The following is a 16,092-nucleotide window of genomic DNA, read 5'->3' as shown; positions in this document are numbered from 1 at the left end:
GGTCCTCCCATCATGAATGTTTATTTGTTCTATTTTGTCATGCAAAGCTGATTGATAGAGATATTATTGGAATGATTGCTCCCCTACTTCTAAATTATTCCAGTGCAATCAGAAAGGCTGTCTGAACCTGGAGCTGAAAGTACTGCTCTATGGTGATGCAGTGGTAAACCTGCTGACTGAATGCACTGGCCAATAGCTGTGAACTGCAGACATTCATCAGCTGGCATGAAGCAATCTGGTTCAGATACCAAGCAGCTGGGTAGACTGGCTTACCCTACACTCAGTGCTATCATGTTTAGGTCATTACCAGGACTCACATCAGTCCATGGGATGCAATTTCAGGTATTTGGTACAGGCAGTGAATGCCTGCAGCCCCAGTTCTAATCATCAGATCACAGCAACTATGCCTTGACTGTAAGAGGAAAGGAGAAGGATCAAAGCAAATACCTCTCACTCTCATCTTGGTGCTGACATCAACATTTTCGGCAACAAATTTCACTTCTGCTCCACCATCATTCTTGGTGATGATCTTTATGATTAGGCTGTGAATAGTTTGGGTTCTCTTGATGATGCAGGTCTCGCTTTCCTGTAAGACTTTACCACTGAGGTACCAAGTGCTGCAACACATTGTTGTAAGATCAGTAGTAAACATGGCATCCCCTCCAGGTACAGCTTCACCAGCTGTTAGGGGGGATTTCACAACCAGGACTGGTTCTGAGGAAGAACAACATGGATGTCTTAATGCTCTTTAGATGCAAGTCTGGTATCTCATTTAGAGATGGAAGATTAAATCATAGGTACATTTCTACTTCTCCCTTTGCATGAGTGCTGGAAGAAGCACTTCTATGCTTAAGATCTGTTACAGAAAGTTCTGCCTCTTGCACATGTGTGATATCAAAAGATAAGGATATTCATGTCTCTCTCACAGAAACAGAACTTGTATCACTTTAGTGGTAGCTGGAGGTTGACAGGAGAACTAGTAATAAAGGAAAGCCTTTGGTGTGTTAGTGCACTACTATCCTTAAAGTCAAATGAAACATCTTTAGGGAACCAACACAGCTGCTCAGCTCACACTGACCCATTTCCATTGGGGTTTTTGTGCTTACCAAGGTGCACGCTCCCTGGGAATTCCAGAGACGGGCTCTGTCCATGCGCATTGACTGCAGACACTCGGAACTGATCATCAGCCTCTTCAGACAGATTGCTCACCGTGAACTCTGGGACGGGGACATGAGACTCGTGGCACCTCACCCACGTGAAGCCAGTTAGTTTATTGCCTTCCAAATGTAGCCATCGATTGGAATGGGGCGTTGCATCTTCGGAGGGGACCATGCCAGCGTCACTGAGGTTTCTGTTTTATTTTTCACCACGGGGTCAGCTGGGGGCTGGGTGGGAGGTTTTCTGGGAGCTGAACAGAAAGAAATACAGAAATATTAGCATAAGGTCATGTAGGCTGGAAAAGACCATCAAGACCAGCAGACTCAACTTTCAGCATGACCTACTGAGTCCCACCATTAACTACTGTGCTACCTGAGGACATACATGACAAGCTTATTCCTGCAGGTATTTGCATAGTGAATATATTCACCCTCTGGTTGCTTTGGAACATTTTAGAGGTTAAAATCCCATCAGACTTTTTCACCGTGTGCAGCCACTGATAAAGGCAGGAGGCTGGGAATTACCTGATGGGCTCTAGTTACAGACTACTGACACAGTAAAGGATTGAGTTCATATCATTTTGGCCATCAGAAAGTTTGGTGTCTGGTTTAAGTCATCCATCTAGACTCCAATTATAATCATATGGAGAACAGCGCATTTAGGAGAACTCATCTCATCTTAATAAACCTGAATGAAATCACAGAATCATAGGATCACGGGAGGGCTTGGGTTGGAAGAAACCTTCAAGATCATCCAGTTCTAAACACCCTGCCATGGGCTGGCTGCCCACTAACCAGCTCAGGCTGCCCATCACCCATCCAACCTCGCCTTCAACACCAAGGACAGGCATCCACAGCTTCTCTGGGCAGCCTGAAATGGAAGCAATGAGCCACATGTTGAAGATACTCAAACATTCATGACTGTAGAGAGAGCCAAATACTCCATACATATTGCCTGCCTGGTCAGTGGTATTAAAATGCCAACAACAGACTCATCCAGCTCATTGAAAATGGTGTGAACATGGCGTACAGGATTCTTCCAGCAGCTAGTTAGATCTGTAAAGAGTAAAAACTGGAAATCTCAATGCGATACAATTTTCCCTCATAACATAAATAGAAACATAACTGTTTTGGGGTGCACTGTTACCAGCCTGTCAGTTGCTGTTGGTCAGTGCTAGATGCCAAAGGTCCCACTAACATAGCATGAATCCGAAAGCTAGACGCTGGAATCAGGTCTCCTGACCTTACCATCAGAAATTGAGATGTCATATTTTGCTCAGAGGTGCCTGCTTGTAGGAGGGACAGCTTCCGAGCTTTTTCTGCTCCAGGAACCAGCTTGAGCTTCAGGATTTAAACAGCAGTCAGAAATTAAACTGAGCTTTGTCACCTCCATCAAACAGAAGGAGTGGTTGGGTGGTACAGCTTTCCAAATAACTTAGAAACTGTCACAACAATCAGATGCCTACCTTTTCTTTTTGAACTTGTTAATACATAGAGCTTAATAGCATCAGAATGCCCCAAGCACTTCAGATAACACGACAGCTGTAAACCCTTCTTTAAGGATTCCTTTGTTTAACCACTGAGTAACTGTAATTCAGTGGTGCTGGTGGGAGAAGGGAAGTCCTAATCTTCCCAGATGGTGAATAGAGCTGATGTTCACATGCAGACTGGTGCTGCAGCACAGCCAGAAACCACTCATTTGGGAAACACAGCACCAAGAAAATAATGGGAATAGCTTCATAAAATCAGGCAGCTTCACCCAAATTTCATGTCAGGTCCATTATTCTTCCTATTTTCAGGAAGAAAGGTTTTCCCTTTTTCTTGTAGTTTTATTTTCTTTTCCTTTCATGCAAGCAGCTTTGTAGCTTAAAAAATTGTTTTCTAATCACCTCCTGGTGTGGACAAATCACACAGGTTTGACTCCATGTTTTACATAGTTAGCATTTTATATTTGTTCCAGTATGGAACTGTACAGCCATAGAATGGCCTGGGTTGAAAAGGATCTCAAAGATCATCCAGTTCCAACCCCCTGCTATGTGCAGGGTCGCCAACCACCAGACCAGGCTGCCCAGAGCCACAACCCAGCCTTTCCTCATAGGAGAGCTGCTCCAACCCTCTGATCATCACAGTGGCCCCTCCTCTGGACCCACCCCAACAGCACCACAACCTTATTGTCCACAAAAAGCATATAACCCTCATTCAATTGCATTTCCACTCAGCTTAGAGCACTACTAAAACCAGCATCTTCACCTTAGCTCATCACACTGCTGCAGTTCCTTTTACAAGGATTTCACTGGCAAAAATTAAATCAAAGCCATCACAAGGGATTTAGCACAGTTACGTGTTACTGGCTACGAGAGCTGTCAGCACAGTCACCTGTCAGGCTTTGCTGCTGTTCTCTTTATGTAGAGGCACAACAAGGTTCAGACACCTCACAGTGCAATTCTCACTTGGACTGTAAAGAAAAAGGAGGCTTGAAAAGCAGCGTGTGGAAAACAAAGAAACAAGAATTAGAACAACAGTGGGGCCATGGCACTTGTAGGAATTGTTCTGCCTTTAACAGCAGAGCTTTTCAAGAAGTATGAGGGCATTGCAAACCAGACCAGTTTGGACAGATTAACAACTGCAAGTAGAGGGTTCCAAAATTCCAGACATGAAATCAAAGATAGAAAAACTCTTCACATTTTCATCTCTCAATTTTTCGTACATTGTGCATTACAGTGCAAACAAGTCTTCACATACAACTTGGAAGCTAAAGACAAGTCTGACAAAACAGACTGCACAAAAATGATGGATAATTAACAGAGCAAATTGCTCTTTCAAAAACAGAGTTTATGTCTTCTGGTCATAACACTTCAGAAGCCTCAGAGGCTTCTTCTCCTTTGTATATTTTCATTAATCTTAGATTTTGTTTTCATTCAATGTGACCTCACTAAACAAATATTGTCTAAGACCATGAGTATCACATAAATGTGCAGATCTCAAGCTGCTCACTTATCTAGTACCCTTGGCATGATGCTTTATTTTCCTCAGCTGATCATCTAGATTGAGCCTGTTGATTGTGCAACAACAGCCTGTTGGTCTCGATTACCTGTGAGAGGCTCTAACTTTGGCCAGGAAAAATCATTTGAGGACAAGTAATTCTCTTGGAATCAGTAAGGCAGTCTTCCCATTCTTTCTTACCAGCACCCATCTTACATGTTAATAAAGGATTCTGGAAATCAGTTTGAAGATCAAGAAACAATTCAGTTCAAGCATATGCAATCACAGGATTTGTACGTCACCTGCAAAAGTCATTTTATTCTATCCACAATCTCATCCTACATGCAGTTCCTTAGAGGGTTCCTTAGGCACACCAACCCCATGCTCCTATTACAGACCCTTGCATAAGACAGGTGATATACCTACAAGATTATCTACAGCTTAGACTATGAAAACAGGGAGTCTAGCTAGAGAAAATTATCTACCTGTGCTTCTGAGCAATCTGTTAACCACTCTCATACAGTTCAGGCCAATCCAAACAAGATGCAATGACATGTCAGCCACAGAAACAGCTTGATTTTAAGGAGTTTGTTTGGACAAGCCCCTGTTGCATACGGTGGTCAAACATGCATTACTTGGGGGCACATTGTATTTGATTTAACAGATACTCTTACCTTTGGCTTTGCACAGAGTCCAAAGTCTATCAGCTTCAAATTGTCAATCAGCAGATTTTCCCGGTGGATGAGAAAGCAGTCAGGAATGATTTCCACCCAAATGCCCAAGGAAACATCTTTTCTCTTCTCTTATTTCCTGCTGTGGACAGTGGTTCCCAGTCTACTCAAAGCTCGCTCGCTCTCGCTGTCTCAGAGATCTTCACTGACTGCTGGCAAGTTCCCATCTTCCAATATCCCAGGTGGGAAATACTAGCTTGTATCTGTTGGAAAGGACCTGGGGACTAGGAGGACAAGTGGTGAGAGACCACAGGCTGAATGCAAGCCAGCAGTGTGCTCTGACAGAAAAGAAGTACAACAAGATCATCAGCTGCATTAAAAAGCAGCACAACCAGACCAGGACAAGTCATTCCTGCTTCAACACTCACTGGACCACATCTACAATACTGTATCTGGTTTTTGGCCAGGAAGGATAACAACCTGAAACAAACTCTGTGGATGACATCCAGCCTGTGCAGGGGGCTGAAGCTCCCACTCAGAGAAGAGAAGCTGGGGAGAAAGATGTTTGTTCAGGGTGCAGAGGAACCTCATGGCAGCTTCTCAATGCCTACGGGGTGGGGAGAGGGGGTGCGTATGAAGATTGACTGAGGCTCTGGCCAGCAGGTCACGATGGGATTGTGACAGGAAACAGTCATACACCTAAACAGCAGACTAGATAGAAGGAAATAGCTTTCCAAGCACTGAACATATTACCCAGAGAGAACATGCAGCCTCATCCCTCGCAGAAAGTGATGATGAGAGTGGGAAAAGCTCTTGAGAAACTTGGTCTCACGATTCCCAGAGCAGCAGGTTCAGGCACAAATCTCTACAAGTCACCTCCACACCCAGTTCCGGTCCAAGCCCATAAATCCATCAGCTTCTCAGCTGGAAGCCAGTTGCTTCTAAAACATACAGACAATGATTCATTTTTCAGAGGGGAAAGGTTCCTTAGATAGAGGGATTTCATAAGATGCCTAGGAAAATGCTCGTGCTGTAATGATTTGCTTTACTGAGTGATACCAGCAGCTTACAAAATGCCAAGCTCTAACCTATTGGTGAGGAAATATTCAAGCCTTCCAGTACCTAACCTGTGCTTCAAGACTTCAGTGACAGAAAATCCATTGGATGGGGCCAGAGGAATGCATCTCACCCCATACCCTCTGTACAGCCACCATTTGTTTAAAGGATCACTCTTCCTTGAGGCACAAAACTAGAGCAGGTTACACAACAGACTGACACCACAAGGGCTTCTCTCGAGATACAAACTGCAGCAAAGAGCATCACAAAAATGTGAAACCAACACTCAGATCAGATCTGTGTCTCTGCTCCGCTCATTAGGAGCATCATGTTTTACTCCCATTTCAGAGGAAGACACTTCTTCAAGGATAACATAATCCAGCTCAGCTACAGGACACAGTACCAAGTAGCAGTAATTATCTAACATTTCCTGTAGGGAAACAATCATAAGCACAAGTTATTGTCTGAGTTTCGGCTGGAACTGAATTATTTTCTTCAGTGTCTGATTTAATACTACGTTTTCATTTTAGAGAAACAATGGAGATAGCGCAGTGATGCTTACAGTTGCTGCCAGGCAGCGTTGTACAGAGCCACAGTCAATCTCAGCTGAGAGCCCAAGGAAGTGAGAAGGAACAGAACTAGGACAGCTGACTTAAACTGGCCAAAGGATATTCCATACTATATGACATATTGTGGAAGGAGTTTTGAAGGGGGTAGAACTTCATGTAAATCTCTTCCACTACTAGGAGGCTAACTGGACACTGATTGGTAGGTGGCGAGCAATTGCTTTTGCATTCATCATAACTATTATCCTTTTCTCTATCTCAGTAAATAATTCTATCTCAACACATGAGTTCTACTTTTGTTTTTTTTCCCCCTTCAATTCTCTCCTGCAATCCACTGGAATGGAGTGGAGTACTGTAACTTTCTCTCCCAACAGAAAGTGCGTAATGCTTTAATTAGATGAAGAGGTAATCAGCACCATCAATTTCCAACTGGTTTCAGAAATTCCATTTCAAGTTTATCCAAATGAAACCTGACTTAGAGAACTGACAAGAGCTGTTAATCTATTCTCAGATTAATTCTAGAGTGCTGAGACAGACTGTTAGGCGTGCTGTTTCTGTACAAAGATGACACTTACCCGTTCCAACTGTTTCATGGAATTCCTAGTACTTGAGAATTTCCTCGTAGTCACTGACAGACATCCTGAATGTGCAAGAACTGAAGATCCTCCAAGCACGTGCAATGAGGAAGTGCCAGCAGTGTTCACATCCTACTTAGGACATATTCTTAGAGGCAGAAGGGACACTCGTGGCAGATCCAGCAATGCTCATCTTCTCACCAACGTGCATCCCCCTCTCACCCAGCAACAACAAAACACAGTGCATGAAGCTGGCTTCACTTAGGTTAACAATATGGAACATCCCTCAGGGCTTTGTGCCACAGAGCAGTAGCAGGGCTGGACTACAGCTTGAGGAAGCAGTGGAAGCCTTTCCCTGTATGGTTACAGTGTCCCTGCACGCACCCCACAGCCAGAGCATTGCAAGCTGAGCTGCCTTGATGTTTCTTGCACTCATCCCAATCTCTGCGAATGAAGACTCGGAATGCAGTCAAGGCGTTGATTGAGCACGAGCGTGCCTTTATTCAATAGGAGAAAGGAGGGAATGAAAGGTCTGGGGTAAAGATGGGACTCATCCTCTGATGTTAAGGGGAAAGTGGCTCAGAGCTTGAGCTGCTGCCTGGTGCCTGGGACTGGAGGCCTGACTCCAAGTCCCCCTCCAAGAGGCTCGGCTGCTCTTCAGTAACGCTGTCCTGGTCCTGCTTGGAGGTGTTGCTGTCGAGGCAGTCAGGCTGCGCTTGGGCTGGGCTGTCCTGGAAAGGCACCAGGCCACAGTCCAGGCTTGTAACTGTGGCATCTGGTAGGCTCAGGTCAGGAGCTTCTGGAGGGATAGGATGAATGAGGGCTTCAACAATGATGACATTCTTCTCTGCATAACTGACGTTATATGGAAGGCTTTCATCAGAACTGCAGCATCCTGTGCTTCTCAACAGCTCTTCATTGATGGAATCACTGGATGCATTATCGTAACATGCCCTGCGTCTTGGGGATATACAAGGGCTCGGGTCACCTAGGAAGGAGTAGATGCACAACGGTTAGTGTCGAACGTTCACAAGATGAACCATTAAAGAGGTTCTTGACATTTGGCTATGTAGTGGTGGTGGGCAGAAGCAAATAGGCTTCTAGCAACAGTGTCACTGTCTTGAAAGTGATCCTCGTGCAGGCCCAGCTCTTGTGTTGACAAGAGACTCATTTGGGAAAGACAGGGGTCAACCAAAGATGTCAGGCATGGGCTTGAACGCCAGAAGGAAGTACAAGCCCACTGAAAGCATGAATTCTACCTGTGTTGCTGACAAGCAGTGTTTTGAAAGCTGGATTCACACCCTTACCTGCCAGAACCAAGACTTCTGCTTCGGAGGGCTCCCTGGCACTGCTCTGCAGTTGGTGTTTGGCCACAGGGGATGGTTTGCCCAGGCAGAAGCAGGAACGCCAACTGCCAGCTGCTGACTCTGCCCTCTTACTGGGAGTACTCATTCTGCAGAGAAAACAGAGCATGCTGTCAGTCGTGGTGCAGGGCGAGGGAAGAGCTGCACAGAGCCCTTGCCAATTGCTGCCTGTTCCCGGCATTGCCTGCTTTCTGCTGAAACACAGCTTAGAAACACACTCTGTTTCAAACAGCAGAGGATGCTTCCATTCCTACAGCTCAGCCCTCAAGTCGTGTTGGCTAAATACCTCTCAACGATGTCAAGCAAGGACATGGATCCAGAGAATGTCGTTGGTTCCGGCTGCTTTGCTCTCCTGGGGTGGGCCTTCACCAGGGAACGAAGGCGGGTGATGAGTTTGCCCCGTTTCCTTGCCACTGAGCAACAAAACAAAGAAACCAGTTCATTTCAGGCTTGGCTCAGTTGGACGTGGCTGAGTGCAATGCATTCGACAGAGCACGTAACAACAGGAATTACATTCCCAACAAGGACACACAAGAACGGATTTTCCTCATCCCTGGAGGTGCCCAAGGAGCTTAATGCAGTTCTCTTGCTAAGCTTGCTGAACTTGGGCATTTACAACCCCCCTGAAAGCCACATTCTGTCTACATTTTACTAACCCGCGTTGTCAAATGTAAAATACGTACCTGGAATTGGCAAGGAATTCACCAGTGACTCGGGAAGTTTTCCCCTGATGAGTTCCACGCACTCACCAGGGAAAAAACCAACCTGTAATAAGAACAAAAAGACAGGTGGGCATTAGCGCAAGCCCAGAGCCAAAGGGAAGGTCCTCTGACATCGGCACAGGGCAACTGTTTGTGGCAAGAAGCCATCCTGTGCAGGCAGAGCAGCTCCAACTTGAGATTCCCGATTCTGCTGAAGTTGAAATTATAGTTGGAAGCGTGTGCCTACCTCAAAGCCACGCTTGCCTCTCCACCAGGGGCTCATCTCCTTTGGTGGCATATCAACAATGCACACGATGTCTCCAACCTGCAAAAGATGAAACATCAATCCCAGCTTCAGCACAGCTGGCAGGAAAGAACAGCTCAAATAACTGCCTTCTTGTGTGCTGCAGAATATCCTCAAGCTTGACAGCAAACTCCTCCCAACCCAGAACAAGTCTAAGCTGCAACAGAACCTTCGAATCTTCATCTCGCAAGATATACTAAAGGTGTCTGAGACTATTCCTGCTGTGTTCACAGCTTATGCTACTTTCCCATGCATGACAACAAGGAACGCTTGGAACTGCTTACCTCCAGAGAGAGCTCATCCGGCCCCTGGGCGACGTGGCTCTTGATAACATGGCCTGCCGCAATCGCTGGTACGTTAACAGATGAAATAGCACGCACCAGCTGCGGCTCCCGCATGTTATCAGCCTGCAAAACAGAGCACAGGCCGTGGTCAGGAGATGAGGACAAACCAGGAGGATTTCAAGGTGAGGAGCACATCTGCAGAGAAAGCTGCAGCAAATGCGCTCCGTCCTTATCAGGAGCACTTCAGAAGGAGCTGCACGTCTCAACAATCGTTTCTCTTCCTGGCGTGCATTCCCAGGCCATGCAAAGATGCATCTCTCTCTACCCAGACTAATCAGCAATGGCATTGGCGCAGAAAGTTAGCCAGGCCCTTTTTGGCCCATTCTTTCATGCAGGAGAGTACACCTGCAGCTCCTTCTAATGGCTCAACACGGAAAAAAGAACAGCCAGAGCTTCATACTGTACCTCCGTCGCCACCACCTCGGGCTCACGGCTGATCCCACTGCACGCGACGCCCATAACAGCAAGTGTGAAGAGCTGAACAGAGCAGAAACACACTTCTGTTTTCTCTATTCACACAGCACAGTATGGACAGACTTCCTCAGAGCTACCCGCGCATACCCTGCTGCAAAACCATGCGGGGGGACAAAACATGGCACGTACCTGGCAGTGAGATCACCTCAAGCTATCTGCAGCAGTTCCTTGTCGCTATGCTCAGATCGAATGAGAGCAAAAGCTGCACCGAGGAAGTGGGCGGAGGGCGAGGAGAGGAGAGAGAAAGAGCAGGTCAGTGAGCAGGGCTAAGACAGTCATGGAATAACACACACAGCACAATCGTCCCATCCACTTGCTGCAAGACATGCTTAGTTTCAGGCTACGTGATGCCTGTCCGCCCAGCAACTTTACGATGCTTCCAAAATTGAGCAAAGAAGACAATGGAAGAAGCACGGGACAGGTGCCACCTTTACAGATACCCCCTTTGGAACGTGTGTACTGAGGGAAAATTACATCTGATGGTCAAGAGTAAGCAATACGGTGCTGTGAGCTCTGACAGCCAGCAGTTCTCAACACCTCACTGCCCACCCGTCCATCCCATGCTGGTTCAGCTTACCTACAAGCTGCTGCACACGACGGTGTGAAGAAAAAGGCAATAAAGTCACTAACTAACTAACTAACTAACTAACTAACTAACTAACTAACTAACGGCACTAACTCACTAACGACTCTAACTAACTAACGACACTAACTAACTAACAACACTAACAACACTAACTAACTAACAATACTAACTAACTAACAACACTAACTAACTAACGACACTAACTAATTAACGACCCTAAAGGCACAAGAACAACAAGTCAACAACCACTCCGACCACTAGCTCACCCACAAAGGAACACAGAACGCACCGCTCCTCCCCTCATTCCAGCCGCTTATGACATCACCAACGGCCAACAGCCTGGTCCACCATGACCCCCCGCAAGGTGGGGAGCCAAGACCACGTGGTCACATCTGATTCCAACACGGCACCACAACATTCCAGGACTCAGTGTGGGCTTGGAATTCTATCCTGGTGTGGCAGCGCAATGGGAGGTGTTAGGGCACAGCTGAAGAGCTGACAGACAACGGACGTTTCCAAAGGAGGGTGCCAGATTAACTCTCAGCATTCTCTTGCGGGGCTCTTAGGAATGCTTCAAACCCATTTTCACTGCCTAGCTCATTTCTAGAAAGTCCAGTTGAGAAATGCTCACTTTGTCTGGGGAACGCCTCTATGCATCATGAATTAAAAATAAAATAAAATGGGCACGCGACACTATGAAACTTACCTCTCTGCTCTTGCTGTCAGCCAGACACCTCAGATGAGCATGACGTGTCCCTGCTCCTGAATGAAGATTCACCCAAGTCTGTGTTCCTCTCTGCTCCATCTCTGGGTCTAAAAGAAACACAGACAGAGATGATTACAAGATCCTTTGTGCAGACGAAAGACAAGGGTGCACACGAATTCTGTTTAGCAAGAAATACTACATTCCCAATGGTAGTACTTGAATCCTCCTTTGGGGCTGGAGCTCAACAGGTCAACACATCAGAAATAACACAAAGTGCATCTGGAAGACGTGTCTCAAAGCCCAGAAAATCCAGCATGGGAGGGGGCTGGACAGTGGACCACAAGTGTCCATTTCCATTGCAGCTCCCAGTAGAGAACAGCACCAATCAGCAGGCGTGAATCAATTCATTCACAAGCTGCACAATGACTCTGTTCTTTACATGATAAAGAAACACACAGAGATTCCTGACCAAAAAGTTGGGAGTTAATAACGACCAAAGAGGTTCCTGTTCCTACGCCTCATCCTCTCACCCCAACTCCTGGGTGATGCCCACAGGCTTCAAGTCAGCTCTCAAATCCATTGAACTCCAGTCACAGAACTCCATCAAAAAGGATGTCACACATGTGACACTTACATACATTTTGCATCAGAAACAGTGACGCCAGCAGGAGCAGAGAGGTGACTGTCCCCCTGTACTCAGCACTGGTGAGGCCACAACTCGAATTCTGTGTCCAGTTTGTGGCCCCTCACTGAGAAAAAGACACTGAGGCATTGGAACGTGTTCAAAGAAGGGCAACAAAGCTGGTGAGGGGTCTGGAGCACAATGGGGCCATATGAGGAGAGGCTGCAGGAGATGGGAATGTCCAGCCTGGAGAAGAGGTGGCTCAGGGGAAACCTCATTGCTCTCTATAACTTCCTGAAGGGAGGTTGCAGTGAGCTGGGGGTCGGCCTCTTCTCTCATGTCATTACTGATAGAACTAGAGGGAATGTTTTCAAGCTGCGGCAGGAGAGGTTCAGGCTGGACATTAGGAAATATTACTTCTCAGAAAGGGTGGCCAGGCACTGGAATGGACTGCCCAGGGAGGTGGTGGAGTCACCCACCCTGGGGGTGTTCAAGGAACGTCTGCAGAAATCCCTGCTGAAATCCCGACCTCTGCCACAGGTGGCTGAGTGACACAAAAGCTGTGTCCTTGGTTCCCGGCCTTACCTTCCCATGCCGTTCATCTTGTTCTGCAGCTCCTGCTCTGAATAGTCTTCTTATATTCCCATGTGATGTACCCTGAAATACATCATTTAGTGAGTCTGAACAAAACATAAGACATTAATTGGAACTGTGAAGAAATGTTTTTTGCACTTTACTTGGAGAATGTTCCATGCTATACCTTCTTTTCTCAATTGTAACACATGATTTTTTATAAAAAGAAACTTAGCAAGTCAGCTCTTCAGTGTGCATATTGATGAAACTTGGTGAAATACAACTTTAGAAAAAGGTAATTTGAAAATTTAAATATTCTTATCAGAATCTCTGCTATTAGTTACCGTTCCAATGTTCTGATTTGATGATGATTCTCTCAGAGCTGTTTTGTCACTCCCCCCCTCAAATGCACTTCAAGTGCTTTAGGAGCATCACTGGAATTTTGAATAAACTTGATATATTTTAGCAAAGCTGCTACAGATGCATGACTGAAGTACTTTGGAAAAATATAATCTTGATTGAACGCTGAACAGTGTTATTTAATTATAATCCAGGTAATTAAATTAATTAAACCATGGAAATCACCTCCCATTCAGTCAGCTCCCACCAGGGAAATCGCTTCCCTGCCAAGCAGATGCAACCAACACAAGCTGCTACATCACTCTAGGGCCCCACTGTGTCTTCCCAAGGGGTCTCCAAAGGCTTCCCTGTTAACTTCTGGGAACCTGGGAACACTTACATGGAAGCCAGTGCCCCCTAATGTGCCCCAGAGGTTTCTCAGGGCCCAGCAATTAGCTCTACAGACATCCAGACATGCCCCAGAGCAAGTATGTGTGCTGTAGGGAGCCCAAGAGACATTCCAGAGTATCCTAGTACTCCTCAGTGCGCTCAAGGGTTCTTCGCCTGTCTCTAAATATGCCCTACTGGGCTTCGTTTTCTCTTCTGGAGCCCTCCTTGGTTATCAGCTTTGCTTTCTCATGTCATTTATCTCACTCCACAGCTACTGCTCAGAATATTCTTTCTTGCATTCCCACAATCCAACAGAATCACAGAATTGTAGGGGTTGGAAGGGACCTCTAGAGATCATCGAGTCCAACCCCCCTGCCAATGCAGGCTCCCTACACCACGTTGCACAGGTAGGTGTTCAGGCGGGTCTTGAATATCTCCAGAGAAGGAGACTCCACCACCTCCCTGGGCAGCCTGTTCCAGTGCTCCGTCACCCTCACCATAAAGAAGTTATAGTGCACATTCATGTGGAACTTCCTATGCACAAGTTTCACCCCATTACCCCTAGTCCTGTCCCCACGCACTACTGAAAAGAGACCAGCCGTGCCACTATGGCCCCCACACCTCAGGTATTTATAAACCTGGATCAAATCCCCTCTCAGCACCGCCAACGACAACCCTCTGCACTCTGCCAGTCAGACAGTTCTTGACCCAATTCACTGTACACTCATCTATTCCATGCTTCCTCAGCTTTGTTATAAGGATTTCATGGGGGACAATATCAAAAGCCTTTCTGAAATCAAGGTAGACTACATCTGCCACTCTCCCCCTATCCACCCAGCCAGTGACATCTTCATAAAAGGCCACCAGGTTGGTCAAGCACGACCTCCCCTTGGTGAACCCATGCTGAGTACTCCTGATAACCTGCTTTACTCCCAGTTCTCTGGAGATGGCATCCAGCACAAGCTGTTCCATCACCTTCCCTGGGACAGAGGTGAGGCTGACTGGCCTATAGTTACCTGGGTCCTCCTTCTTGCCATTTTTTAAAGACCGGAGTGACACTGGTCATCCTCCAGTCTTCAGACACCTCCCCAGTTTCCAAGGCCTCTGAATGACTACAGAGAGCGGCTCAGCAATGACCTCCACCAGCTCTCTCAGCACCCGTGGATGCACCCCATCAGGTCCCATGGATTTATGGACCTTAATGTTTCCTAGGCACTCACGGACCACCTCTTCCCTGACTAAAGGGAAATCTCCCATTCCCCAGACTCTCTCATTAACCTCCAGGTTCTGGGATTCCTCAGGGAATGCCTTTTCACTAAAGACAGAAGCAAAGAAAGCATACAGTATTTCCGCCTTCTCAGCATCCTCTGTTACCAGGACCCCTTCCTCTGTTACCGACCCCTCCAACCCCCCCTTGTTTTTTGTTTATTAGCAAACTGCTAACATACTACAAAATAATAGCACTAATTACATAAGTAACATCATCATGCCAGCATCCCGACCACCTGCTTTAGAGATTTATCCTTCATTTTGTGTAACACTTCAAACACTGCAAAGAAACAAAGCAAGTGCAGAAACAGGACGCCACTTCCCTCAGGATTTTACAGTCTCATTCATGTCTGACAGATGGAGGCCCTGACAACAAGAGCTGTGTCTGTCCATAACAAGGACTCACCTCTGCAGGTGCAGGGGCAGCTCTCAGAGAAGACTTCTTCATTTCTGCTTTCTTCTCTTTTTGTCTTTTGTCTGGGAGCTGGTGTCAATCTGCCTGAGGGAAGGGAGGCCCCTTCAGAGGGATCTAGATAAGCTGGATCAACCTCACTGGGCTGAGGTGAATGGGATGAGGTTCAGTGAGGCCAAATGCCAGGTCCTGCACTTTGGCCACAATAACCCCATGCAGCGCTATAGGCTTGGGGCTGAGTGGCTGCAGGACTGTGCAGAGGAAATGGACCTGGGGCTGTTGGTCGATGCTCAGCTGAACATGAGCCAACAGTGTGCCCAGGTGGCCAAGAAGGCCAACGGCATCCTGGCCTGTATAAGAAATAGTGTGGCCAGCAGGAGCAGAGAGGTAATCATCCCCTTGGACTCAACACTGGAGAGGCTGTGCCTCAAGTCTTATGTTCAGTTTTGGGCTCCTCGCTACAAGAAAGTCATTGAGGCACTGGAACTTGTATGTGGAAGTCTGTCCCTTGAGCAGCTCCCATTCATCATCAGCTCCCATTCTGAACCCCACTGTGCAAAACTTCTAACTTCTACGGCAGATGGCTGCAGTCACCAAAGCTCAGCCCACTATCCAGGTATCAGCCTTCTCCCTTCTGTTTTCCATCTTAGCCCATAGTTTTGCTCCCAAAAATGGAACTGCACTCCAACAGTCAAAACACAAACTAATACATCACTTTCACTGCTCCTTCCTGCACCCCCAAATTAATGGTTACCTGACATCCCCTACAGCACAGCACCTGCTCACAAGTATCATTCAAACTCTATTCTTTCATACTTCTTGAGAGAGGACTGTAAAAACTCCCTTCTGCATGGCACTAAGGACAGTCTGTCCCCATCACATCCCTCTGTGTGCTGAAAGCTGCCATTGGATCTCTTGCAGCCTGCTGGCTGCTGCTCACAAACACAGGGAACTGCACAACACTGATTCTAAAGAGAGAAAGGAAGAAATGCTGGTGGGAA

The 16,092-nt window shown here is 46.7% G+C and overlaps 1 protein-coding gene across 1 annotated transcript; it reads right to left on the bottom strand.

Annotated features, from left to right (window-relative positions):
- Nucleotides 1-7,484: 7,484 nt before the first annotated feature.
- LOC107308664 (uncharacterized) lies at nt 7,485-12,906 on the bottom strand. Its single transcript, XM_085530860.1, has 10 exons — nt 12,694-12,906; nt 11,487-11,593; nt 10,324-10,396; nt 10,126-10,197; nt 9,661-9,783; nt 9,320-9,397; nt 9,055-9,136; nt 8,658-8,784; nt 8,315-8,460; nt 7,485-7,995 (listed from the first exon to the last, which is right to left on the bottom strand). Exons 4-10 carry the CDS (start codon nt 10,177-10,179, stop codon nt 7,571-7,573), a joined length of 1,035 nt encoding a protein of 344 aa, XP_085386986.1. The 5' UTR covers nt 10,180-10,197; nt 10,324-10,396; nt 11,487-11,593; nt 12,694-12,906; the 3' UTR covers nt 7,485-7,570.
- Nucleotides 12,907-16,092: the final 3,186 nt, after the last annotated feature.

Source organism: Coturnix japonica, unplaced genomic scaffold (assembly GCF_054131305.1).
Source record: "Coturnix japonica strain WE unplaced genomic scaffold, WE-NBRP24 Scf039, whole genome shotgun sequence".
In the NCBI taxonomy this organism is placed as follows: domain Eukaryota; kingdom Metazoa; phylum Chordata; class Aves; order Galliformes; family Phasianidae; genus Coturnix; species Coturnix japonica.
Note: the sequence above shows the minus strand (reverse complement) of the source record. Positions and strands in the feature narration are given on the sequence as shown.